Below are 26,616 nucleotides of genomic sequence, written 5' to 3' on the forward strand. Positions count from 1 at the left end.
TTGTGTGTGTGTGTATATATATATAGTTGTATATATATATATATATATATAGTGTATATATATACACACATGAGGGAGGCAGAGTTTGCTGATAAGATGATAAGCAGCATTATTTCCAGGGGGCAGTAGTATTTCCATTTGGTATGGCTGCTCCCTAAAGCTACATGCTTGCAGGCTCACACAGGTAATGGACAGTTGTGGCAGTGGAAGAAGGTGCTGCCACTAGCTTGTCACTGTTCCTGTGCCAGAGATTATCATCTCTGCATCTTTGGTAATAGAAATGACTGTGTGAGAGAGAGGTGATTGCTACAAGCAGTCGCTTTGCTATTTACCCACCCCTGAATTTAAAGGTAGGATTGAGCAAACTAATCCACCTTTGCTCTGGGCGTTTGAGCAATCTGTTCTGCCAGCAGAGTTGTAGGCATGGCACACGTGGGTAAAGGTAATCACCTAAGGGTGCTTCCTTTTCCAGCTGGCACAGCTGTATCTACAAGATCTGCAGCCTTTTTACAGTGCCCCGTGCTGCTGCAATGCTTCTGTAATGAAATGCAACAGTGGCTTTGCTGTAGCAGCAGCTGTCCTACAAAGAGGATCGTGTCATTCCCTGCTGCTTTGGGAGCAGTCGACTTGCAATTACAACCATTGATGTGATAGATTGGTTAGTAGTAAAAGATTGTCCGAAATTTCAGCCTTTCCTTTCTCTGAAATATGAAAAATTAACTCATTTTCCCTGCTGAAATCTCATGGGATATTTAATCTGTTCTCTGAAGTGTCACATTTTATTTAATAGCGTAAGAAAAAGTAGGCTCTCACTTGTATTGTTACTGTTCAACCTCCGAAAACATATAGAGCGTATTCAAAGGATCTTGTACTATTCTAAAGTTGTTGTTTTGCTCCATTGTTGTCTTCAGAAACTGTTATGCTTTGTCACTGAGATAACGAAGGGATTTGACATTTATCACCTGGAAAAAGTATATGGCGTCATTAATCAGTGTATTTACAACCATAGAGAAGACTACGACAAAACCGATATGGTGGAGGTAATTTTTGTTTTGAATTCTAGCATTTTCTGTCACTGTTACACAGTATTTGTGTGTTCTGGGGTATCGTGGTTGTTTAGCATTGCTCTTCACTGCTTAGCTGTCTGTGCACAGACAACAACAGTACGACTTCTCCCTTTCAGTCTGGAAGACGTTTATCCACCTTGCAAAACAATTGTTATATTTGGCATAACTGTTGGCAGTTTCTGCAGGAAAAAGCTTGAACTTGAAGACAATGGGTCCACCCACACAGCCCTTTCAAAGCAGTTAACCTTAGTCTGTCAGTAGTTTTCCTTGGGAACCATTATGGGAGCGGGAGGACTACGAAGGGAAGGTGCTTTTCTAAGTCTTTCACTCGCTCTCTCCCTCTACAGCCAGTCATGCACGGTGATAGCAGTTGTTCCATCCTTGGAGAGAAATTTAAGTATATAACAAGAGTTTGAGACTTCTCTCTAGTCACACTCTAATCTCTTTTTAACTAATGCGCTTGAGCATCTGTAACTGGGGAGATTTCTGCCTGTGCCAGTTTTACACTGAGTCAAATTCTCTGGTCTCTTCCTGTAAAAGATGATTTCAGAGTTGTCCGAACTCCTCAGAAATCTGTGTGAGGCATCCATGGTCCAAGTCAGGTGTTCCCAGTATACGCTTGGATATTCACTCTTCACATTGAAGATCCTTGAACCCATTTATCTTGAAGTTGCTTGTGCTTGAGAACAGATAAAATTTGTTGTGCCGATCAGTCTGCCTTAAAAAGAGAGTGCCTCTTTTTTTTAGGCACTGGTCATCTCGATCTCTTCTTCCACATCTGATAAAGAGTCAGAACGGACACTCTGTTCTGCCTGTGAGAGGATTATTTAGATTCAGGGAGGCCGCTCCTGAAAAAAAAAAAAGAGATCTTTTAGCTCGAGAAGGGATTTATTTATGTTATCTCATGGCCTGTGAACTTTTGTAACTTAACATTTAATTTAAGTGTTAAAAGTTAAGTAGCTTTCTTGGTTTTCTATTTCTTCCTTTAGCTTAGGCAAACAAATCTCTCCTATTCAGAGTGCACTGTACAAGTTAGTCAGGAGCGTGCTCTACTGTATGGAGAGAGAGAGAACTTAAGGAGTAATTATTCAAAGTCCAGAAATTAACTTGAGCTTGTTGTGGCTTCTCAGCAACTGTTTCTTCCTTCTAATTGTTGTGAAACCACTGCTGAGAGAGATCCATATAGTTGATATCCTCCTCTCTATTTTGGATGTATAAGGATGCCTCTGAAGCTAGAAGGGGTAATAGGCCGTTGTGATGGTGGTAGCACACTGTTTGCTAAATATTACTAACCATGTATTACAAATTATTTATTTTTATAGGAATAGAAAGTGTTCTTAAGCTTTCATTTGTGCGTACTGCTATTTTAGTAATAGGTAGTAATGGTAATAGAAGGATGGTTGGACTAGATGATCCTGTGGGTCCTTTCCAACCTTGTGTTTCTATGATTCTTTCATGAGGAAGCCGTAGACCGCGATGAGGTCTCCCCTCAGCCTGCTCCTTTCCAGGCCGAACAGGCCCAGTGCCCTCAGCCGCTCCTCATGTGTCTTCCCCTCAAGGCCCTTCACCATCTTCGTAGCTCTTCTCTGGACACTCTCCAACAGTTTAATGTTCTTCTTGTACTGTGGTGCCCAGAACTGCACACAGTGCTCGAGGTGAGGCCGCACAGCGCGGAGCAGTGCAGGACAATCACCTCCCTCAACCGATTAGCAGTGCTGTGCTTGATGCACCCCAGGGTATGGTTGGCCCTCCTGGCTGCCAGGGCACACTGCTGGCTCATACTCAACTTGCTGTCAACCATGACCCCCCTAGATCCGTCTCTGCAGAGCTGCTCTCCAGCATCTCATCGCCCAGTCTGTACATATAACCAGGGTTGCCCCGTCCCCGGTGCAGGACCCGGCACTTGCTCTTGTAAAACTTCATGCGGTTGGTGATCGCCCAGCTCTCCAATCTGTCCAGATCTCTCTGCAAGGCCTTTCCACCCTCAACAGTCAACAACTTCAAGTTTAGTGTCATCAGCAAATTTGCTCAAAACACCTTCTAGTCCTACATCCAAATTGTTTATAAAAGCATTGAAAAGAACTGGCCCTAAAACGGAGCCCCGGGGGACCCCACTGGTGACCAGCCACCAGCCTGATGTAGCCCAATTTACCATAACCCTCTGAGCCCTACCCGTCAGACATTGTTCACCCATCGTATGATGTTTTTTATCTATGCTTGACATTTTTAATGGGATTGTGTATATGGTTTGCTTTTCTTGTTCTCTAAAATGACTTTTTGAGAAATCCTTTATATAATGAACATGAAGTTGAGGAATCACAGACGAGACAGGTGGCAAGAACTTCTGAGGTGCTCAAAAGAGTACACACCATAAAAATATCCATTTCTGCTTCCTAGCTTTTTTCCTAATCTGTTTTAAGTGCATTGTCATCTTTCTCCCGTGACTTCATTCTACAGGGCTGAGTTTTTGGGATGCTAGCTAGCACTCCTGAGCACATTACTTCAGGTTTCTAGGCCAGTCTAATAAGCGTCTTCCACCACTGAGGCACCAGTATGAATATGAACCAGTCCTTTTTGTTAGAATTGTAGGGGTTGGAAGGGACCTCCAGAGATCATCGGGTCCAACTCCCCTGCCAAAGCAGGTTCCTTAGAGCAGGTTGCCCAGGTAGGCATCCAGATGGGCCTTGAATATCTCCAGAGAAGGAGACTCCACAACCTCCCTGGGCTGCCTGTCCCAGTGCTCCGTCACCCTCACCGTGAAGAAGTTCTTTCACATGTTGTTGCGGAGCTTCCTGGGCTCCATTTTGTGGCCATTGCCCCTTGTCCTGTCCCCACAAACCACTGAAAAGAGGTTGGCCAAATCCCTCTGTCCACCACATCTCAGATATTTATACACATTGAGGAGATCCCCTCTCAGTCTTTTCTCCAGGCTGAACAGCCCCGGGTCTCTCAGCCTTTCCTCACAGGGGAGATGCTCCAGGCCCCATTATCGTCTTTGTTGCCCTCTGCTGGACTCTTTCCAGGAGACCCCTGTCTTTTTTGTACTGGGGAGCCCAGAACTGCTGGACACAGTACTCCAAGTCTAACTTTTCTCAATTGTTTCAGGATCTATCTATGCTATATAAACCATGGAGCTTTCTAGGCAAACACTGGCAAATCGTGAGCCAGGTGCAACTCAATGCCAACGTTTCCGTCAGTGTGTTAGGGGTGGCAGCTTTTTCCAAGACTGACCTACGCCTGGCACCTAATCTGCGTTTCAGTAGATGTACAGAAGGGAACAAAGAGCTGTGTTGTTAGCACTGTATTTAAAAAGCTACCATGAAGAAGGTGCCTGTGTTGAGCGGACAACAGGAAGCTTTCATTGCATCTCCAGGCAAAGGAGAGGAAAAAAACATATCACTGAGGCAAAAATGTGTTTCTTCTTATCCACTTCAAGACGATGTTGAAAACCTGGTATCCTAAATGCATCTTTACCTCTGGAACCACAGTCAGCTCGTTGCATTGCAACTGGAAAATTTCATACTTAAAAGGGAATGACAGGCAACGAGGAAGCAGGAGCGTTCCTGGCATCAAAACTTTTGCTCTTCAAAGTTTTGGGCAAACTTCTCCCCATTATTAGTCGGGAGAGAAGAAGACCTTCACAGTTAAATATATATAAAGGTGTAAATCTCGGTTGGACATGAACAGCTGTCACAGCTAAGGGTTCCCAGAAGCCCCATTCTGGTTTTTCTGACTTGGGGAAAAGATCAACTTTTAGCGTCTGAGGTAAAAACATTGCTAAAAGCAGCGGTATTGAAGAGAAGTGTGGGAGTTAAAGCGAAGCGTAGACTAAGATATCTGGACATGTACTGAAGGAAGAGCTCCTCTTTATTCAACTTGGAGGTGGAAAAAAAGGGGGTTGGGGGTGGGTTTTTTGTTTGTTCGCTGTTTGTTTGTTTTTTCTCCAAAGGTTTTGGGGGTGTCCCGGCCAGCCCCGGAGGGCATTCCTCCCTCAGCACCGGGCACCTGAGGGGAACTCGGGGCTGGAGAAGAAGCCGAGGTCGGGGAGCCGGGCGCCCTCAGCGCCTTTATGCCCTGAGCCGAGGCGAGCCGAGCCGGGCCGGGCCGGCCGCCGCCTGCCGGGCGGAGCGGCTCCGCCCCGCTCCCTGCCGGGGGAGGCTGAGGCACCGCGGCCCGCCACTGCCCGGCCCTGCCCGGCTCTCAAACCCTCCCGGGGACGGGGGGGGGAAGCTGCGAGGCGCCGGGAGGATGCGAGTGGGTGCCGCGGGCTGCGAGGCGAGGGCCCGGGCGGCCGGCGGAGCTGGGACTCGGCGACGGCTCAGCGCCCGCCCCGCCGGCAGCGGACGACTCCCGGAGACGCAAAACGGCGGCGGCGGAGGAGGAGGCAGGCGGCGGGGCTGAGAGGAGAGGGGGGCGAGGCGGCTGCGGGAGGCGACCCCAAGCAGCCACGGGAGACCCCCGGGGAGAAGGCGAGGCGCTCCCCCGGCCGGCCCTGAGGAGAGGGGCGGCTGCGAGCACCCCTTCCCCGGCTCTGTGAGGGGGGAACGGGGCGCGGTTGGGCTGTGACAGAGCCGGGGGTATGGGGGGCACACGGGCAGGGCGAGCAACTTCGCTTTCCGTGCCTTGAAACGGGACGGAGCCAGCCGAGACCGGGCTCCCCCCCCCCTCTATATATACACACACGCGCTCGGTGTGGCGGTGGGAGGGGAGCGGGGCCATGTCCCCAGCCCTGCTGGGGGGTTTTGCGGTGCCGGGGGCTGCCCTGACGCCCGGCTGTCCCCCAGGTGCTGCGCGGCGCTGGAGATCGGCAGCCGGCGGGGCGAGGCGCCTAATGGAGGCGGCGGTGGGGCGCTGAGGGAGCGGAGAGGCTGCGGCTGTCAGCGCTGCCCGGTAGGTGCTGGGGCTCCCCGTCAGGCTTGACGGAGGAGTTTGGCTTCGTTGAAGGGTGAGTCAAGGCTGAGGTGGCGGTCCCAGCCGGGACAGGCGCCCCAGAGAGCGCCTTGGGGCTGTCAAAGTGCACGGCGATCCGTGCAAAGGGGGCTTTGTTGTGGAAGTCCTGAGGTGAACACGAGCAGCCCGCTGGAGGGGGAAAGGAGAGGGGAGTTTGGAAAGCTGCACTGCTGGTGTTAAGCAGCAGCCTGTGCTGTGTTGGTGTTTGCTCAGAGGGGTTTCACGCACGAGGAGCTGGTGGGTGCTCTGAGGAACCTGGTCCAGCTGTGGAGAACAACCTGTATGAGGCAAACCCCAGGACCTAAATGCCATAGGCTGTAAGTCCAAACCTCCCCGAACAAGCAGACATTATGTAGAAAACCCATTTGTTACCGTCTTGAAACCGCCTCTTCCAGTTACGCTGTTAATTGGGTTCCCCGGAGCTCGTTAGAAGGAGGTGCCATTTTTTCTAAACGAGGTGACTGCTAACTTCAGGCTGGCAGTCCTACTAGCTTTCCTCAGCCAAAAAGCCCTTTGCATGTCCGTAAAGCACCTGTGCACTGTGCTTGTTTAACAAAGACAAGTTTGAGACATAACACTTGGAGGTAGGGCACTCATTCTCTTTGTGAGGCTTTCCTACTCCTTGAATGCTTCTTGTGGCTCTCCTGGGCTCTCTCTTCTCTTGCCAAGCCCTCGATGACCTGTGCCTGCTTCAGCTGCATCCAGCGCTCCGTTTGCTAGCCGTAATTGTCGTCATTTATCTCTGCTGGTTATTACTAGGAAAACCGATGTTTATCGCTGCGTGTCCATGCGTCCCTGGAGCCTGTTAGAGCTGGCTTTTGAACGGTTCTGCCTTTTGTAAATTTCTCTACGCTGAAGAATTTCTGTCGAGTGATGGACTTTGTGCTGTTGTTAGGATTCCTTTTGTTCCTAATGTACCAAAAAGGCTGTTTCCTTGGGTCTTTTGCTTCCCTTAGCAGTTTGTGGTGTTTCACTTAGGCTTATTACTATCCTTGCGCTGTTTTCTCCCCAGTCACTTACAAAGCCTGAGGGACAGGATTAATTTTTTTTTAATCTAGTTACCATTAATATAAATGATCTTTTTGTTTGGATGTGACTTCTGAATTCATAACAGTCTTACTTCAAAGATCTACGACTGGTTTTGAAGTCTGATGCTTTCTTCAAGTTTGAGTTGAGAATTTCTTCCATCTTTATGGAACTAACTTCTAAAGCAGCAAGTCAGTGTAAATTGTTTTTCTAGTTCTGTTTGCACATAATAAATATAACGGAGGCATACTCTCTTGTGGCTGAGCTCTGGCCAATCTCTATTTCTATGGTCAGTTTCGCTTTGTCTCAAGGCTGAAGTCTAGCTGAGAATTCCCCTGTGCCAGATGCAGTATTTTTGTATATTATGAAATTAGCCTCTCTAATTTTGAGAAATGCTGAGCCTGTTGCAAAATTGACAGAACGAGCTCTTTGGGGTCTGTTTAATAGAAGTCCTACATGATAAGTTTTGGGGTGATGAGGGGAGGGGACATTCTGACCACATTTGGCGGAGTGCAGGAGGGCCTGGACGCGCTGTTCCCTTCTGTGAACTCACGGTCAGTATTCCCTCTCCGTCCTGTGCCAGAGACGTGAGGTCACTGATCCATAAATGCCCAAGATGGTTTGCCTCAGAGTTGCCGGTGACTTGTAAACAAGTGATGCAATTTTCAGGATAGCACGGTTTCCCCTCCTCCCTTTGTTTCCTCGCTGTTTCCCAGTCAGGTACCAGTATCAGTGTTCAAGTCCGGCTGTCGGTTGTATCACCTTTGCCGAGTGTGTGCTCACAGGAATCCAGTTTTGTGGTGTTATTAATTAACTTTCTGACACTGTCACATCAGGCACTAAAGGTGCTTCCTCCTGCAGTCTACACAAGGGATGTGATGACTCAAGTTTTCAACATCTTTATCGTCACTGGTAGTATTAATTCTGATTTTCATCTTTTATTGCAGTCCATCATGTTAGTTTGGTTTGGTTTCGGTTTGGTTTGTGGTTTCGTTGTTGGTTTTTGGGGTAGCTCAGGGCCTCCTGAAATACACATATCCCAGCAGTTTGCACCCATTTGGGCGATGCGATTGGGGTCGGGGCAGGCAAAATAGAAGTTACCTTTATTTTTTTTTTTAATTTCGGCAGAGGAAGTTATAAGGTTGATGTTGCCCCTTTGATATTTGATTTAACCCACTGACTGCCTGGGAAGGAAGGAGTCTGTTTAGTTTACCTTTGTCCTAGATTCAGTTTTAATATCTCATGTTTAAATGGGGGGGGGGAGAGGGAGGGGATCTTTGTTCTTAATGATTCATGCCGCCTCAAAGCACAGTGGTTTCTACTTGTGTGCTGCCTTTCCCACTGGGGGATGCAAACAAAAGAACAATCATTTCAGACTCCTCCTTCAGTTTCCAAGAGAACCTTATCTGCTCAGGGATAGCTCTGAATTTTAAAAGCATTTTTTTCTTCCAAATTATGTATTGATTGCACATAAAATAGCAGCACCGTAATATGCAATTTCAAACAAATGCACGGGGGTGCTTGGTTGCTTTTAATGCTCCTCCTTTATTTTTATTTTATTTTTTTTCCTCCAGCAGAAAACAAAAAGTGGATTCTGTTCCCATAAGCCGCTCTTGCAAAATCTGCACAAACATTTATTAGTCTAGACACAAAATATTCTCAGCCGGCCTCAGCCTGACGATGGCAAAAAGAAATAAAAATAAAAATAATAATAATAATAAAAAAAAAAAGAAAAGGCAAGCTAATATTGTACTTGGCTGTGAAAAGGGAAGGGGGGAATCATGCCCCAGGCTAGTGAAGCTGTAACATTTTGCTGGGGCTGCCTACAACAACAGATGCATCTCGTTCCCCTGGGCTTCCAGTCCTGCCTATTCTCTTCTGCTGAACTTGGCCGCTCGCAAACATTCCCTGTGAGTACCACACCCCGGGCTTCTCCTGGACGCTTTTGATTTGATTGAATGATGGCACCAGTCATGCTCCTCTTCACCAGGCCTGCTCTTCTGCCCCAGAAATCATGTAGCGAATTCATTGATTGGAAAATGTGCAGAATAGGTGGGATCTGGGGTGACTGGTAGAAATCAAAAGGGTTTGAAATAGGCGATGTGACCGCAGCTTAAACCTGCAGGAAGGGAGCATCGACCCGAATGGTTTATCTGAATCTTCAGCTGCAACTTCTGTAAATACCAGCTCCTTCTCCTCATTTGCTACCATGGCAGTTTGCAGACTTTTGCTGAGTTAAAAGGACAAATCATAGTTGTGCGCGTTTGTTTGATCAGGCCTTTACCTCAGCGCTCACGTTCTCAGACTGCTGGGGTTTTATATTTTTGTCATTTTCTTAGAAAATGGCGAATGATGCATATCCCGGCTTCCAGATGATTAGTTCCTGTTGCTCCCAATTTGTGTCAGGCTGCGTTTGGTTGGAAATGAAAATGTAATTGCAAATTCCCCTAAACAGCACAACATGTCTGTGGTATTAATTAAAGCACTATAAATACGTAGAATATCTGAGAATGCATTCCTTCAAGCGTGGCCATGTTTTTTTAAACCTACAGAGGAGGCAAAATACGGTATTTAGGCTTAGTAGATGAAATGTATTGCTTCTGTGGTGGCAGATCCGTGTCTTGAGATTTTAAACCTGGTGTATCTCGTGCTCGAGCCTTCAAAGGAGATGTTACATAGACAATAAAACGTCCTGCTTTTCGGGGAGGGCTCTCCTTAGGTCACTCAGAAAACGCCTTCAGTCTTCACTCACTGCAGCATTCACAAAGTGAATGCCTTCCTGTAAGGTTAGTCACCGATGGCCACTCATTCCATGCTTTCACTAAGAAAAACCTTCGCAGCTTTGAATCTGAATTTCCTGCCCCACGTTTAGGTGAGCCCGGAGCGGCGTCAGGCATTGCTGGGCTCCTCGTCCGGCGGCGATGGTGAAGTGAAAGATGCCAAATGTGAAGTTTGACAGTGAGCTCGGGGGCTTGTGCTGGCCCGGTGGCTCTCTAAGCCCCTGTGTCTGAGCAGCGGGAGCATCCGAGCAGCACAGGACGGAGCTCAGCAAGAGGCTGGGGTCAGGGCACTGCTGCAAATAGCAATGCTTTGCTGGCTGCAGAAGTTAACCAGGTACACAGCGCTGTTTTACTACATGGTGGAGACCTACAGAGAGTGTTTCTGCCCTCCTTTTTAGCTGAAACATCCCCAGATTCTAAGGGGAAAAGGAATAGAAGGGACTTGCGGAGTAATGTTCTAGTGAAACCCAGCCTTCCTAAAGAAGCCTGCCTGAATAATTCCTGTGAATAACAGACTGTTCAGCTCTTTCCTAACATAGAAACGGTGCTGACTGCTTCTTCAGAGTAACATAAGTTAGTGATGCTACTGAAATAGTTGTGGTTCAGACGTAGATCTGATATCTCCTAAGCACGCTGAATTCACAGCTGTTGATCCTCCAGCGGAGGCTTTGCAATTGAACACCTGGACAATAGGTAAATTTCCCGCTGTTGTTCTCCTCTCCTCTTGTTTTGTTTTGTTTTGTTTTGTTTTCCTAGTAGAATAGGCTTAAGACTCTGAAGAAACAGGCTGCTTTTTTTCATTTCCAATGCTGGCTGTTCCTCCTGAGCCCCGCCTTCTATTTTTGCAGTCACAGGATACGTGAATGTAAATTCTTGGGAGAGAGGTAGAAAACTCTGTTTCAACTGGTGTTTTTTTCGGCTATGTGGGGAGACCAAATAGGGTGGTTTTGAATCTTCTGGCTCTTATTCAGAGCAGCAGCATGTGGAGGGAGACAGACGCGTGTGCTTTTTTAGTGCAATGGCTTCAGAAGCAAGAGGGGAAAAAACACTTTCTCTGGGAGCTGGAGAAGGTGTCCTAATCGCAGGAGAGGTTTCTAAATGGCATATCTTTGCGAGTGTTCCTGTAGTCCGGAGGTTTTTGTTTGTTTGTTTGCCTTTGGAAGGTTTTACTGTTAATCTTCACGTCCTTCAGCAGAAGTGAGAAATGTGATTTTATTTTGTGCAGTGTCGCGGACCCTCCGAAATCTACTGGGAAGGATGAATACCTCGCACAGTACCAATGTGATGACGGTGGAGACAAGGAGAAACCAAGAAGATCAAAAGAACGTGACCTCATTTCTAATGAAAATGTTTTGTACGGCAAAGAGACTTCTGAGCCTGGTGAGAAGTTGCGGCAAACTTCCTCTCTCAAGTGTGACACTGAATGTAGCTCTAAAAAGCTTTCCTCCTCAGCTATTGCAGAGAGATGCCAAGGTAGAAAGGACAAGACTAAAAACACTGAGAAAGAGCATTACCAAAGCAAGAGGGAACATGCTCCTAGTGAAGAGAAGGAGAGTCAAAAAGCAGGTCCTTCCAGTGGCCAGGTTCAAAAGGCGTCATGCTGGAGCTCCGAGTTCGGCGGCGTTCCGAGGCCGTTGTGGCGGTTGTGGAGACGGCCCTGGCTGAGGTGGCTGCTGCTGTCGCTGCTGTCCCCTCTGTCCTCGCTGTTGCCGCTGTTCCCGGACCTTGGAGACCCCCGGCGGCTCCCTGTGACAGGCCCTGTGGCCCCGGGGAGCTGCCCGCCGCCTCGTCGGCCAGCCCGGCAGCAATCCTGCCAGCACAGGATAGCTCACTGCGTTTCAGGGTAAAGTGACGATTAATTTCTATTTCCTGGCCTGGGTGCTGCTTCCTTCTTTAAGGAAGCTTCAAGGTTAAAGGTTAAACTCAGTTATGTCAGGGCCCAAGTCCGTTTCGTGAAGGGGCTCTTGTACGAAAGCTTAAGCTGGGATTGACTCTCTGTTAAGCAGAGGCCAAACGTGTACCTACTGAGAAGCAGGTCCTAAGTGATAACGTTTTCTAAAGAGACTGCTAAACACATCTGAACAGTGCTGCTGCAGAACTCTGAATGGGGGGATAGCAACTGTCTTAACTGATCTGGAATCTTGAGTTTACTTTTCAGTGGACAAGAGGTGTGTCTCTCAAGGCAAACAAAGAGAGGAGTAACACCCAATACTCATGTCAACATAAATTTATGCTCAGAGCGTAGGTGTAGGAACAGCATCGGTATGTATATGGAACATCGGGAGAGGAAGCTCTGTCGGTATTTACAGTTTTTCTACTACCTTGTCAGAGAGACGTTATCTCCACATTAGAAATGGATGTATTTTGAAACAGTGGTGGTGGATCGGATTTCTTCTTTCTAGTGTTAATATTTGCTCTTGAATCGTACTTAATACCTGGTAACGCCTCAATCAGTTGTCAAAAATAAACTTAAAAATGTGTAAGGCTTATCTCATGGTCAGGATAAAGATCAAGGCTTTTCCTTTTTCCTTTTTCCCTTTTCCTTTTTCCCTTTTCCTTTTTCCCTTTTCCTTTTTCCCTTTTCCTTCTTCCCTTTTCCTTTTTCCCTTTTCCTTTTTCCCTTTTCCTTTTTCCCTTTTCCTTTTTCCTTTTTCCTTTTTCCTTTTTCCTTTTTCCTTTTTCCTTTTTCCTTTTTCCTTTTTCCTTTTTCCTTTTTCCTTTTTCCTTTTTCCTTTTTCCTTTTTCCTTTTTCCTTTTTCCTTTTTCCTTTACCTTTTCCTTTCTTCCCCAGTATTGTTTTTCTTTTCTCCTTCTCACTACAGTCTTAATTTTGTTTCTTGTCCCTTAAGTGTGTTTTCAGTGTGTTGCTGAAACATTTTCTCTTTCAATCCGAAAAAAGGAGCTGTCACTGGTGAAGATCAGAGCTTATCTGAAAATCCCTGAGCCCAGGAGCTGTCACCTTAGTCTTCCAGTCGGACAAGGACGACTTCATTTCTCGTGTAAATGCATTTTTCAGGTTTGCGTATTGTTTTTTCAGGAACGGAAAGTGTGTATAGAATGGATTTAAAATCAATCTTAAATGTAAAATGTCAAGGGAAAAAAGTTCTAGTTACAACCTCTGCACACAATTTGCCAGCTGTGGGACTAGGAGTTTTCTTATTTACTGTGTTTTGTTTAACGTGTCTGAAGTTTAATGGATAGCAATCAAGGCGTGCTAGAAATCTGAAAGCACTTTATGCTTTGTTCTCTCAGTCATTTTGGTATAACAAACTAGCTTATGTTTTAAACCCTCCATTAGGTTAGTGGTTTCCCTATAGGTAACAAGTCCCTGTGTGCTACAGTAAGACAGTAACAAAACATGAAGTATAGAAGTTCATCCTGTCATGGATGCTTCTGCCTACGGACACACAATTATGCTTATTTAAAGCGGTATCACCTTGAAACCTAATCAGCATTTTAAAAAGGACTTTGTAGCAGTTATTGGCTTTTGTCCTGGAGGGCTGAGGTTTGTTTTGTTTTGTTTAACATTCAGCATTTCCGTTTCTAGCTTACATTGCACTGTTGTTTTGCATGAGGAAAACGTGCAACTTTACAAAGCAGAACGGAAAGAGCTGCTTTTTAGTCTAACGTTTCAGTTTTTTGTAGGAGTTTTAAATGTGGTAGGAGTAAAACACCAGAAGTACTGCTGCCAAAGTTCTATTCAAACTCGTATTTCTTGGAGAAGCAGAAGAAGCCCAGGGAGAAATAAATTTGCAAACGTGCTCTTCATGCTCTCCTTTCCCAAGATTTCTCTGAGATATAGCCCATCCTCTGTGGGTTTTGAGGTATATGGTTCCCAGGAGTGAGAAGGAGGGCCAAACATCTCTCTTCCTGGATCTCAACATGCCAGGGCTTTAGTGTACTGCCACTTACGGCTCCGCTTTTTCACCTGGAAAAAGCGACCACATGATGTAGACTGAGGAGCCCTCACAAATTAACTTGCTATCACAAAGTGACGCCCAGAAAAGGTGTATTTAAAAGCTAGGCTCATTATAGAATAACAACAAACCCCTCATGATTGGTGCAGTAGACAGTGAGGTAGAGGGCGATCCCTGGAAAGACAGAAGAAAAGGAGCAGTGAGTTCTGGGTACCTTTGTGCACACGAAACAGAAAAACACAGGCAGTGAAGTAATAGTGTTCCATTACTAACGCCAGCAATAGATAATTGCAACAATTATCTATTAGACCATAGGTAATAATTAACAGATAATTGTGCAACTCTGGAAATCAATAAATAACTGATTCCCCTCAGAGAATGTCTTCTACATTTTTATATTAAAAAGACTCCAGAGTTGTAATGGATTAAAATCCTACGGAAGTGAAAGAAATGGCATCAGCCACTAGTTCTGCAGAAGCTAAAAGTAATACCGATAGAGTTTAGATGGAAATTTTCACTTTGTGTGTTTAGTTTGGGGATTCTTTTTAAATCATTCATACCAGCGATTTAGTTCTTAAGGCTGTTTCTTTGAGATTAAGTGACAGGACTTCTGCTACTCTTTTCTTCTTGGAATGCTTCTTGATATTCTTACGTCAACCAGAACTTCTGTCTCTGTCGCAGATGTCAACAATGACCGTAGTTAAGAAGCCCAAATCTTCAAAGTCTAAAAAGCCCTCTTCAAGGCGGTCTGGCAAATCCAAGAAACCAAGTACTAAAATACTGATGTCACGCACCGCAAACTGGGGCCAGATACCGCCTGCAGAAGATTCAAGCCAAGTCTCTGTGGCCCAAGGACGTGGAGGTGCTATTTACTGTAGATCATCTGAAAAATCTAAGGCTTTTGCCCCAAGAGATCTAAGTAAGTGTGAGCTTTATCCTGACTCCATTTTCTTCAAAGCAAAAGTAGAAAATGCAGTTCTTACTTGTTGCACTGATAGAGAAGGGGACTAGTGTGAACAAAGACTTCAAAAGCGAATCCCCTAAGGCAACTGAAGTGACTGATGTTACAGAAATTAATTTTGATATATTTACAGTCAACAGAGAAATATGGGGAGCTTTTTGTAATGCACAGATTCATCCATGTCTTTTCCGTTTTGCAAAGAAAAGTGTTTGATTGTTGCTATTCACAGCTTCCATTTTTCACACGTTTTTTGAATGATAACATTGCTCAGGAAAAGATCTGGTATCTGTAGGGGTACCGTCATTCCTAGTTACTAGTTTTTACCTTTTTTCCGTATAATTTCAAGTCTAAGCTTGTGGTTTAAGTTATAATAAGGAAAAAAACAGTAGTTGAGTTAATCAGGTTAAAGATTATAGATGGAGAGGAACTTGGCATCAGGTACTACAAACAGAATGGCAGTTAGCCTTGCCTTAGAAAAATTAAAATGGTTGACGAAAGCTGTTTTTTTTTTTTTTTTCCCCAAAACATTGTGTTGACCAGCCAATTTGAATTTGGCGGTATTAAAGCTGTCTGCAATAAGTTTTTTCTGGCTTGGATTGTAGCTAGCTCCTCTAGGTGCTCCTGCAGAATAGTATTTTTTTAAATACCTTCCTTAGAAACAAACAAACAAAATCTCTTTTTAAATTTAACTTTCTTGCAGTCGTTAATGATGGAATTGCTCCACCACAGAGCATTCTTTTTCCACCTGAGAAGATTTGTATGGATTGGCGAGAAACACAAAGTGTTGGAGTTGGCCTGTACAATCTTGGCAACACATGTTTTCTTAATGCTACTCTACAGTGTTTGACCTACACACCCCCACTTGCCAATTACATGCTTTCTCTCGAGCACGGCCAGTCATGTGAGTACTTTCTAACAGTATTTCGAATCTGTTGGACAGCTGTGAAGGTGAAAGAACAGCAGTGATTCTGAGACAAGCTTATTTGCCTGATTTTACCTGTAGAAGCTGGCTTTGAGCACTGTATTAGCAGTGGGCTCCGAATAGCATATGGAGTGCAATTAATGCACTGTTTGTTTAATGAATTTATTTATTTATTTATTTATTTATGTATTTATTAAAGGATCATTTATTGCTTCGTGGGAATAATGAAGTGCATTGGACAGTAATGCATTTAGTAGTAATTTTAGAGAGTAATACATTTTTCAGCCTGTGGAGTTCACATTCCTGTCAGCCTTTACAAATGTGACTTTGCAGTAGTCTTTTAGATTTCTCATCACAAAATGCATTTGAATACAGGCTTAGTGGATATTTTTATTCTGTAAAGTTGTGTGAAACGAAATGTTACAAGACTGTTGGGACATTGGCATCTTGGGAGAATAGAATGTAGCAAGGAGAGTGGATATCGTATCTATAGTTTAAATTTTACTTAGATGTTTGTTTGTAGTTATGGATATTTTGCTGGACTGGGATGCTTTCTTCTTTCACTCTTCAGGTCATGAACAAGATTTTTGCATGATGTGCACAATGGAGACTCACATTAACCAGGCCCTGCGTTGCACTGTTGATGCCATCAAGCCTACGCATGTTATCAGTAATCTCAGTCGTAAGTGGCTTCAGATGTGTTTCTTTTCGATAGCTTGTAATCTTCAAATACTTATTTGATGTGTATAAGTGGTTTTAACACTAGAAAGAAGAGAGATTTTAGAAATAGAAGAATGATTTCATTTTTAAATGAGGTGAATACTATCATCTTCTTCTTTAGGAATAGGACAACATTTCCGTTTTGGCAGTCAAGAAGATGCACACGAGTTCTTGCGCTATACTGTTGATGCTATGCAGGAAGCGTGCTTGAATGGAAGCACCGAGTAAGCATAAACAAGTTCACTTTCATACATTCTCTAGCACCTTCTAGTCCTTTATTTACTATCAAAAATGATCTCTAGCACCTTTTAGTGCCTTATTTACTATCAGCAACGAAAGTCTACATCATCCTTAGTTTTCATAAAACTCTTTGAAGAGTTAACTGTGCGCCTTAAATCTTCTGAGGTCTGATTCTAATTTATTTCCAGATTGGACAGATCTTCTCAAGCTACCACCATCATTCATCAAATATTTGGAGGATTTCTAAGATCGAGAGGTACTTTAAAAAATATTCCTGTCCTTAGAACTGATCTGTGTCTTTTGTCGGTAGTAAAGCAGTCTGTAGTTTGTCTAAAGTAGTATCTGTCAACAACTTGAATTTGGACAGTTAGTCTCCTTCACATAAGGTTAAGCATTTATATTTTGCTTCCAGTGAAGTGCTTGAATTGCAAAGCAGTTTCGGATACGTATGAGGCATTTCTTGATATCACTTTGGATATAAAGGTAAGATGTTTTCTAAATATAATTCATGATGTTTAAGTACATGCCTAACTTTCTAAATTAAACTTGTTTACCTTAAAAAACCAAACCACATATAATGTTAAAACGTAAGAGCTTGGTGGTGCTAAGGAAGTGGATTGGACTTTGTCCTTCTGTGGAACCCATGTAAATAGTCTCCACATTTGCATTGGGTTTAAGGGGAAAGAATTCTCTTTCTGCAAAAATTATAATGCTGTCATACTTCTCTGTTGTTCTACCCCAATGTACATCTAATTGTTAGACTGATGAATTTGTCCCCAGTATTGATGACAAAGCACACTATAGATGCTGTCTAGGCTACTGGAAAAGTATTTGTTCCGAAGTCAAATGACTTCCAGGTGAGGTCAATGCTGAGCATGCTCTTTCTGCCTCCTTCTTCACAGTGCTCATAGTAGATCGCTGGAGTATGTTAGTAAGATTCTCTTATAAACTACTAGTACGTCTCTGGAATTTTGAATTTACGGTGACTTTAGGCTCTTCTTTCTCGCTCCTCTAGGCGGTTTCATCTGTTACCAGAGCTCTGGAACTCTTTGTGAAACCTGAAGAGCTGGGTGGAGAGAATTGCTATAAATGTAGCGAGTAAGATTTTGACGAATTAGGTCTTAATCCTAGATGTCAGTTTTATATGTTGCATGACTCTGTTGGACTACCTCTAAACTTTGGATCTACTTACGAGTTTTGTGGAAGTTTATAAAACACTTGGATTTTTGTTTCTTTGGAGGGGGGAAGTCTTGTTCAGAGGCATTCCCTATGGGTTTGCAATTCTCTGGCTCGTATTTTGCCATCAGAATTCAAAAAGAGATACTTTTGTTCTTTCTATTTATTAGCTCTCGACAGTACTTTTCTTGATGTAAACTGCCCAGTTTCCGTTGTTCTCTGGGCTAGTGGCTTATTTTCACTGCTTACACTGTAGGTCCTACCTTGGAGCGGGCAATGTATCAAACTGAACTATTGTGTTTCAAAGGATGGCAGACAGTTTCAGTGTCTTTCCAGACAAGCTCAGTACATGAAGACTTCCTACTGTTAAATGTCTCCCTCCTGTAGAATGACCATGTGCTTCTGTTGTATTTTTGATGTTGATAGACGACCTATGTTGGAGATTATTTGCAATTTCTAGTCCTGGGGACCAAGGCTCTCTCGTTCCACTTTCATTATTTGTATTTCCCTTGAAAGCTGAAAGAATGTATCCAGGATTGGAGTTCAAATAGCCACTTTTGTAGACCAAGAAATGGTACCTTGCCATCCAACCTGGTAATACCCTTTCGTGAGAGATTCCTGTTCCCGCTATGCCCGGGGTTTTGGGAGAATTTACCTTCTTCACTGTATTAACAAACCTGACACGCAGTGCATGGGTTTATGAAAAGAAAAAAGACCAACCTATTATGCAAGTAAATGTCATTCAAATAGCATAGGCGTGCGTGAGACATTAAAACGAGTTTGTTTTGGGGGCGAAAAAAGAAGATGCCTTCAAACAGTTATCTCTGCTTGTTTTTAAGGTGTAAAAAGATGGTTCCTGCATCCAAGAGATTTACCATACACCGTTCTTCCAAGGTTCTCACAATATCACTGAAAAGATTTGCAGATTTCACAGGTGGAAAGATCAACAAGGTATATTTACCACTGTAATGCAACTATATCATCGTGTAATGGGACATCCCCCAAAGCTGAAAGTTGTTTATATTTTCAGACAGTAATTGTAGACTAACGACTATGGCTTATTCTTTCTCTTAATATCAATAAAGTTCCCGCTTGACAAGAAGCATATGCTTTCCTCTGAGAAGGCTGATTCATCAGGAAACAGTTCTCTGCAACTTCTAGTCTTAAACATTGTTTATGGGAAGACTTATTTGTAGTGAATCAAGAAATATCTTCTAGAAATATATTCTAGAAATAAATTCTAGTCTGTGTTTTTTGGAAGTGTTTTTCTCTGGCTAGTCCACGAAGTACTCTGGGATAATTTTTCTATCTTCTTGGTCTCTCTTTAGGAGGTGAAATATCCGGAGTATTTGGACCTGAGAGCCTACATGTCACAGTCAAGGGGAGAACCACTGCTCTATGCCTTATACGCGGTGCTGGTACATCACGGTGTCAGCTGTCACTCAGGACACTATATATGCTATGTAAAGGTAGAAGTCAACAGCATTTCTAACAGGGTAAAGGTTGTGCTGGCAAACCAGTGAAAGCGTGACTAGCAGCTACTGTTTCTAGGGAAAAAGATTTCATTATATTTTTATTTGACACGTGTGTATTTTGTTCCTATCCGTGATTTCATTTGGAACACGTGCAATTCACCTAAAGAAATGGTTGTCTTTATTTGCAGGCTGGTAATGGACTTTGGTATCAGATGAATGATGCTAAAGTAGTCCGTACTGACATTAAGAGAGTTCTTGGTCAGCAAGCTTACATACTTTTTTATATCAGGTAATAACAAATCTTAACATGTGTTCAGAAGAGATTTACTTTCCTGTTATTGATATTTTTCTGTTTTGCAAGTGTTTTTCTTGCTATCCCAGGGAAAGATTATTTGTCTAATTCAGTTCTGTCTAACCTGAAATTCTCTGTGTCATTTATTATCTTTTGTTGCTTGGCCTGAAACTGCAGCACTTGTGTAAATTGCTATCTATGTGTTACCTGTAGCTGGCTAATTTAGAGAAGGAGAGAAATGAAGGTCATCTGTCGTGTAAGAATGAATTATTGTTCTGAAAGTGATAGTCTTAGTAGGAAGACTGTTCTCTCCTTTTCAGTTTGTAGTCTTGGCGAAGCCTTCTGTAGAGAAGGCTTCCATATCGTATGAACTGTTCCTCTAAAATTATAGGATGGGATTTAATCCAAGAGTAGGCTGAAAGAAAAACTAAACTACGATCACTGCTCTTTTCTGAAGGCACTATGATTTGACACTTGGAGAACGTGCGTTTTACTTGCCAGCACCATCTTATCCCTGTTCATTCCCTCCTGGTCAGCAGGGGGCTAATAGTAAGCAGGCTGGATTTATGGGACCACGACTTCTTCCTCATATGATTAAGGTAATTCAGGGAAGTGGGAGGGCAGGTAACGGCACCAAACTGCTAGTGGGTTTGGGGTTTGGTGTGGGGTTTTTTGTTTGGTTTTCAGCATCTTAGTTTTGTTTTCCTTCCCATGCTGCAGCTTTCTTCACAGCCTTCATGCTACAGCCAGAGTCATTCAAACAGTGGTTACTGCTAAATTGTGCAGCCATGCGACTCCATTACTTTATACCTCCAAGACAGCTTTCTAAAGCACAGAGAGCTACGCTCTTTGACAATTTAAGCATAGTGTACTAATCCTCGAATCATTTAAAAGAGGACTTGTTTTTCCTATCGTCGTCACTTTAGCTAAGACAGGGAAAACTAATTGTCTTATTCCTGAGCACCAGAACAATTACTTCAGGCTTTTCAGGGTATGTTTAAAGGGGAAAATAAATATATTTGGGAATAGCAGCAGGTAATGTTAAGTTGTTTGGCTGGTTTTCAAAGATGATGTTAATTTGATTCCAGTCGGCTGTAAACCAAAAGCAGGAATTGAATACGCTTATTGGACTTGCATTTATCTTTAAAGGGCAGTGTGTTTTTCTTTGTAGGTGTTAAGGCCATTTGTAGAAATACTCAGTAGGAGAGTTTTGTGTTTCAAAATGTTAAATGCAGTGTTTGCGTTAATCCATCTTGCCATTTCTTCTTTTTAAATACAGAATTCAAGCCGTTTAAATGGAAATGGATCCATAAAAGAGGACGCAAAGACCACTGGTGTCACCCTAAAAAGGCCATCTTCAGCACCACCAATGGCCTGTGTTCAAAACCAGACAATTACCAGGCCTTCAATTACTGATCCGTCAAGAAAACAGAAGATCACCACCAGTATTCACAATAAATTGCCTGCTCGTCGGACTGTGTCACAGCCTGACTGTCTTAGCAGTGCTGCGGAGGATGAAGATCTCTACCAGGCTGTTCCTTCATCCACAATTACAAATTCGGTAATGCAAATGAAGCAAATGCAAACAAGCAAAAAAGTTTCTGATGAGATTTTTGTGGAGCCAACAGTGAATGAAAATCCTAAACTCAGCTCTGATAACACAGTCCCTTACGGTGCAGAATCTTCAGGAAAATCTGAGGAGGAGTCAAAGGGCTTATTTAAAAGGAATTGCAATGCAATGTCCTCTAATGGAATTTTGGTTGGAAAGGTAGTCCGTACATTGCAGCATTCCGGTTCTTCCTGTCAGAATGCTGACGAAGGAAGATCCCAGCATGAGCTGCCAAAAACCGATTCACTAAATGGTGCTATTAGGTTAGTTAATGAATCGAAAGAAAACAGACTGAAACTTGATGATTCCACTTGCCGAGTTGAACCTGTTAAACCTTCTGAGATGTTCTTTTCTAAAACAAATGGATTGCTTGAAACATAGATTTGCTCCATCGAGAATTTCTCACCTATGATGTATTCAGGAGTGTTTATTGTGTTCCTAATTCAGGTGAAATACTGAGAAAACACAGCACAAATGTGATTGTAAGACTTTGTGGTATTATCCCATTAGAATTTTCAGACCTGAGCTTACATTAGAACTTGTCAACTTAAGCTCAGCTGAGATAAAAATTCCTAAGTTTCATAAAGTAGATTTTGGGAGGTGAGTTGGGGTTATCTTTGAAGTGTAGATAATGCATACAACTCAAAACGGTCTTGCTTACCATTTAATGGAGAAATTCTGACAAGACTAGTCCTCAGTACTACTACAAATAGTATTTTTTTGTCTGCTGACTTGTGCGTTTTGATTGCAGATGCCTGGAGCTATGCCTTCAGTCAATCGAGAAGTCATCACGGAGTCCCTCACAGCCAGCCAGCTGAACAGCTTGTCAGAGGAAACGAGGTAAAATGAGCACAGTCTGATTAAGACAAGACCTTATGGAAGTTCGTTACGGTTTTATCTGTCTACTAATAGTATTTAATGGAAGGATTTAAATTAGTACAATTCCATGCTGTATGTCCAGCGTTATGAACAGAACTAATGATCAGCACTGAGCATATCACTCTGATGCAGGTTGGTGCCTCAAGGAAAACTTGTGTTCCTTCATAGAATGTTTTTCCAGTTTTCTCCACTGTCTGGAGAAACACTGGCTGTTCCCCGCTCGCCCCTATGCCTTTTTTCTCAGAGCAGCAGGTGGAAGGAGACGGATGCATTTGCTTTTTTAGTGCAATGGCTTCAGAAGCAAGAGGGGAAAAAACACTTTCTCTGGGAGCTGGAGAAGGTGTCCTAATCGCAGGAGAGGTTTCTAAATGGCATATCTTTGCGAGTGTTCCTGTAGTCCGAAGGTTTTTGTTTGTTTGTTTGCCTTTGGAAGGTTTTACTGTTAATCTTCACGTCCTTCAGCAGAAGTGAGAAATGTGATTTTATTTTGTGCAGTGTCGCGGACCCTCCGAAATCTACTGGGAAGGATGAATACCTCGCACAGTACCAATGTGATGACGGTGGAGACAAGGAGAAACCAAGAAGATCAAAAGAACGTGACCTCATTTCTAATGAAAATGTTTTGTACGGCAAAGAGACTTCTGAGCCTGGTGAGAAATTGCGGCAAACTTCCTCTCTCAAGTGTGACACTGAATGTAGCTCTAAAAAGCTTTCCTCCTCAGCTATTGCAGAGAGATGCCAAGGTAGAAAGGACAAGACTAAAAACACTGAGAAAGAGCATTACCAAAGCAAGAGGGAACATGCTCCTAGTGAAGAGAAGGAGAGTCAAAAAGCAGGTCCTTCCAGCAAGAGAAGGATCAACTTGAATACAAAGAATACAAACTTGAGCTCCTGATGGGCTTCATGCTGAACTCTGTGCTGTTCTTTTCCTACTCTTGGTCTCTCCATAGATAATATGGTTTAAATCCAAATAGAATCATGCGATGAAGAAGATCTCACTGCAAGAAATTCAACATCTAAAATCAAAGTTGACATTTTCCGTGATTTTCTTCCTGAGCAGAAGTGTGCAGTACTCCTTTTCCATTAATGTAGAGATTATTTCAAACAGTCTTGAAGTGCTTGATGACTTACCAGTCTGCAGATGTATTATCAAACCAAAAAAAAACCCGACTTGGTAGACTATTTTTTTCCCAGTTTTGAATGACTACTAGGAAGAAGGTTGTTCCGGCATCAAGAAAGTCATGTGGAATGTAACAAAATTTACTGAACCAGTAAATAAAAACTATATTTTTCTATTAGTTCCATTGTTTCAACTCTTCTGACGCTTATGGATGGCATAGATAACAAAGGGGAGATCGTGGTAATCGGAGCTACCAACAGACTGGATTCTATAGATCCTGCTTTACGAAGACCAGGACGCTTTGGCAGAGAGTTCCTCTTCAACTTTCCAAATAAAGAGGTGAGAACTTTAATTCAACGTTAGTTCTACCATGGCAAAGTCCACCTTTATAGGAAAAAAAAATAATTGACAACTTGAACAAAAGAGTGATATGTGGAGACACTGCGTTGTTCCATGGAGGGCAAATCTGGTACTGGATATATATGGTCAGGATGATACTACCAAGTAGTTAGTTCTATAATCAAACCTTTCATTCCCAAAGTTGTACCTGTTTGCTTAATTATTTAGTCCACTTGGGCGTTTTCATCATGAAGTTGTGTTTTTGGTCTCAACCCTTCACTTCTGAATGAATAGGGGACGTGTTTGCATTTGATTGTGCCCCGGATCGGTGGTAGTAGTTTGAGTCATAATTATTTTCTTCTTTATAGTAATTGTAGCAATTTGAAGCATTGTGCCAGAAGTGCTTTCTGTGAATTTACTGCCTGAAAATCAAATGTGATGAAGTAATGAGACTGTCACAATGAAAGCTTGCTAAGTTTTAGAGAAGTTTTTTGGACAACAAAGAAATGTCTCTGGATAAATTTTTCATTACAGTATTTTCCTCTGGGTCATTAGGTCTCGTAGTTTGGAAACTTGTTATTGAAGCTATAAATGCCTTTTCTTTCATTGTAGGTTCCTAGAAAAAGTTCAGTATAACAAATAAGAAATACTCAATTTCCTGGTTGAAAATGCAGAGTGTATATTAAATAACTGTAAAATACTTGAAAGTTGAGCAAGTAAGAAAAGCGTATTAATAGATGAGGAGTTTTGAGGGAGGACTGTTTTTTTGTTGTTTGTTTGTTTGCTTGCTTTTTGGTTTGTTTGTTTCTTGTTGGTATTTTTAAGGAAAACTTGGGACAAGCTAAAATGCAATGATTTTGCTTCCAGGCTAGAAAAGAAATTTTCAAGATTCATACTCGTGACTGGACCCCTAAGCCACCGGACATGTTGCTTGATGAACTAGCTGAGAAATGCATTGGTAAGACTGAAACCAAAATGGATTCTTGCTTGTGAGCAAGTTGTAAAGAACCTTAGCTTGTACCAGGCAGTACCCAAGCTCTTGTGCCTTGCTGCACAACTAGTCAACGAGGCAGCTGGCACGCCTTCATAGCAATCAGAGTTAGATGCTTTCATCTATTTACTCTTTGTTGTCGTACCTCTTGTTGTCTGAGAACGTTAAATGGTTCTGGGGCATCTTCCTCAAGAGTATAGTTTTTGATGAGGAGTCTGCTTCAGCTGCATAAGCGCAGGATATCAGACAGTGCGCAACATGAAACTTCCCTGCCGAGCGGTAGCACTTTGAATTCCCTGTTAACCTGTTTGGTTTTGGCATTACAAATTCTTTAAATGTTGCATGTTGTAAACCTGGGCCTTGACTGATGTAATGTTTGATTTTTGTTTGTTAGGATACTGTGGTGCAGATATCAAATCTTTATGAACTGAAGCTGCGCTGTGCTCTCTACGCCGATGCTATCCTCAGATTTATGCAAGTAGGGAGAGGTTGCTACTATTAAAATAAAAGCAAAAAAAAAGCATTATAAAAAAAAAAAAAAAGCATTATATTATGCAAGTAGGGAGAGGTTGCTTCTATTAAAATAAAAGCAAAGGACTTTTTCATGGCTCTGAAGAAGGTTGTTCCGGCATCAAACAGGATCGTGGCTTCACCCGGACAAGCACTATCACCCATTTTCAAGCCACTTTTTAAAAGATCAGGAGCGAATATTTTACAAGTTGTGCAGATCTTCCCGCATGCACAGCTTGCACTAAAGGAGGACCGACAGCAAGGTATAACCACAGCATCCACTTCTTTATAATTCTGCTAAAGCAAAAACTTGTGGTTTGTGCAATCAACTTAAACCTTTCAGACATAATGATGGTAGAATTTTATTATTTGCATGTGCATGTCTTTCTTTTGGGCATGTCTGGAAGATAACGCATAGGTTTTATTCTGGATTCGAAACTGAAATGCCAAATGGAAGCCCTGAATGACTCAATACACAGTAAAGGACGATGCGTTCTCTACTGAAGCATCCTGCTTCTGACGGCAGCTAAGATAATTAGCATTTGTAGAGGTTGACTTGAGGTTTGAAGTATAAGGCACCTATTTTTCTTTAAAAAATCAAAACTCAGATATTTGGAGGGGAAGCATTTCTAGGTCAGTGTTTCTAATTCCTTTCTGAAGAATGTCGGGACCAGGATACAAGTATAACTGGTCTAAGCTAAATATTGTTTTAGCTATCATCATTTTTAACCAGTCTCCTAATTTAAATGTTTGTGGATCGTACTATACATGTGCATGTGAGATCAATTAGCATTGATATTTACTAGATGAATGGAATTCTGTGGCCATCACATCCTTAATCCCCGTGCTTTCATTGTGGGAACCTCCTCCAGAAAGAAATGGTCTTGGTTTTTTTTGTTTGTTTGTTTGTTTGTTTGTTTAGCTATTTAGCAACTGCAGAAATTGTTCGTAATCTCCTTTATTCTAAGGGGGAGAAAAAAATCACCAAGAGTAGCGTACCTTATACGTACACATCAGTGGGACTTAGTACAGCTTTGTAGGGCCTTGTGCCATCTCCTTAGATCTGTGGTGGGATGAACTCTAGGAAATAGCTTTCAGTGTGTGCTCTCAAATGAAGAAAGGGTTTTGGCACTGATTTAGAAGCTGTATTCATGTAAGAGAACGAGACAAAGGCTATTCAGGAAAGTTAACAAACCTCTTTTGTCTTTCAGACCATTTAAATCCTATTTTACAAGATGATACGTTCGACAGTGATGACGATGCATCCTTGGTTTCTGGAGATGAATTAAAAGATGGAATGCCTGACGGACCAGAGAAAAAACGCCTCTGTTCCAGCAGGTAAAGAAAGATAGATCCGTGTTATGTTTAGATTCTCAGGCCTGCTGAGTCTTTGTAAACAGTTCCAGCTGTTAAAAGTGCGAGGGGTGGTAGACGAAGGGGTAACATCAAGTTTGTGTGTTGAAGGGGTGCTTGGTATTCACAAGAAGAAAGGGTGAAGGGACTAAAGTTGTAATGAAGTTGCTCTGAATGACCAAACTGAAAAGCCCAGGCTTGTCTTCCTAAGCCAAAGTGATCCGTAGACTACCAGAACAAGTTGACTTAATCCATGGCATTCTTTGAAAGACTCAAGACCACATACATG

At 42.8% G+C, this 26,616-nt stretch overlaps 2 protein-coding genes across 2 annotated transcripts; both read left to right on the forward strand.

Moving 5' to 3' along the window:
• Positions 1 to 11,085: 11,085 nt before the first annotated feature.
• Positions 11,086 to 17,485, forward strand: LOC140002067 (ubiquitin carboxyl-terminal hydrolase 42-like). Its single transcript, XM_072035176.1, has 7 exons — positions 11,086 to 12,822; positions 14,422 to 14,659; positions 15,402 to 15,602; positions 16,195 to 16,305; positions 16,465 to 16,567; positions 16,772 to 16,839; positions 16,996 to 17,485. The coding sequence occupies exons 2-7, from the start codon at positions 14,422 to 14,424 to the stop codon at positions 17,100 to 17,102; spliced, it is 828 nt and encodes a 275-aa protein (XP_071891277.1). The 5' UTR covers positions 11,086 to 12,822; the 3' UTR covers positions 17,103 to 17,485.
• A 2,483-nt stretch (positions 17,486 to 19,968) lies between these two features.
• On the forward strand, positions 19,969 to 22,925 carry LOC140002068 (uncharacterized). Its single transcript, XM_072035178.1, has 4 exons — positions 19,969 to 20,125; positions 20,806 to 21,087; positions 21,887 to 21,975; positions 22,510 to 22,925. Exons 1-4 carry the CDS (start codon positions 20,093 to 20,095, stop codon positions 22,907 to 22,909), a joined length of 804 nt encoding a protein of 267 aa, XP_071891279.1. The 5' UTR covers positions 19,969 to 20,092; the 3' UTR covers positions 22,910 to 22,925.
• Positions 22,926 to 26,616: the final 3,691 nt, after the last annotated feature.

The sequence above is a fragment of the Anas platyrhynchos genome, chromosome 3, assembly GCF_047663525.1.
Source record: "Anas platyrhynchos isolate ZD024472 breed Pekin duck chromosome 3, IASCAAS_PekinDuck_T2T, whole genome shotgun sequence".
Lineage (NCBI taxonomy): Eukaryota > Metazoa > Chordata > Aves > Anseriformes > Anatidae > Anas > Anas platyrhynchos.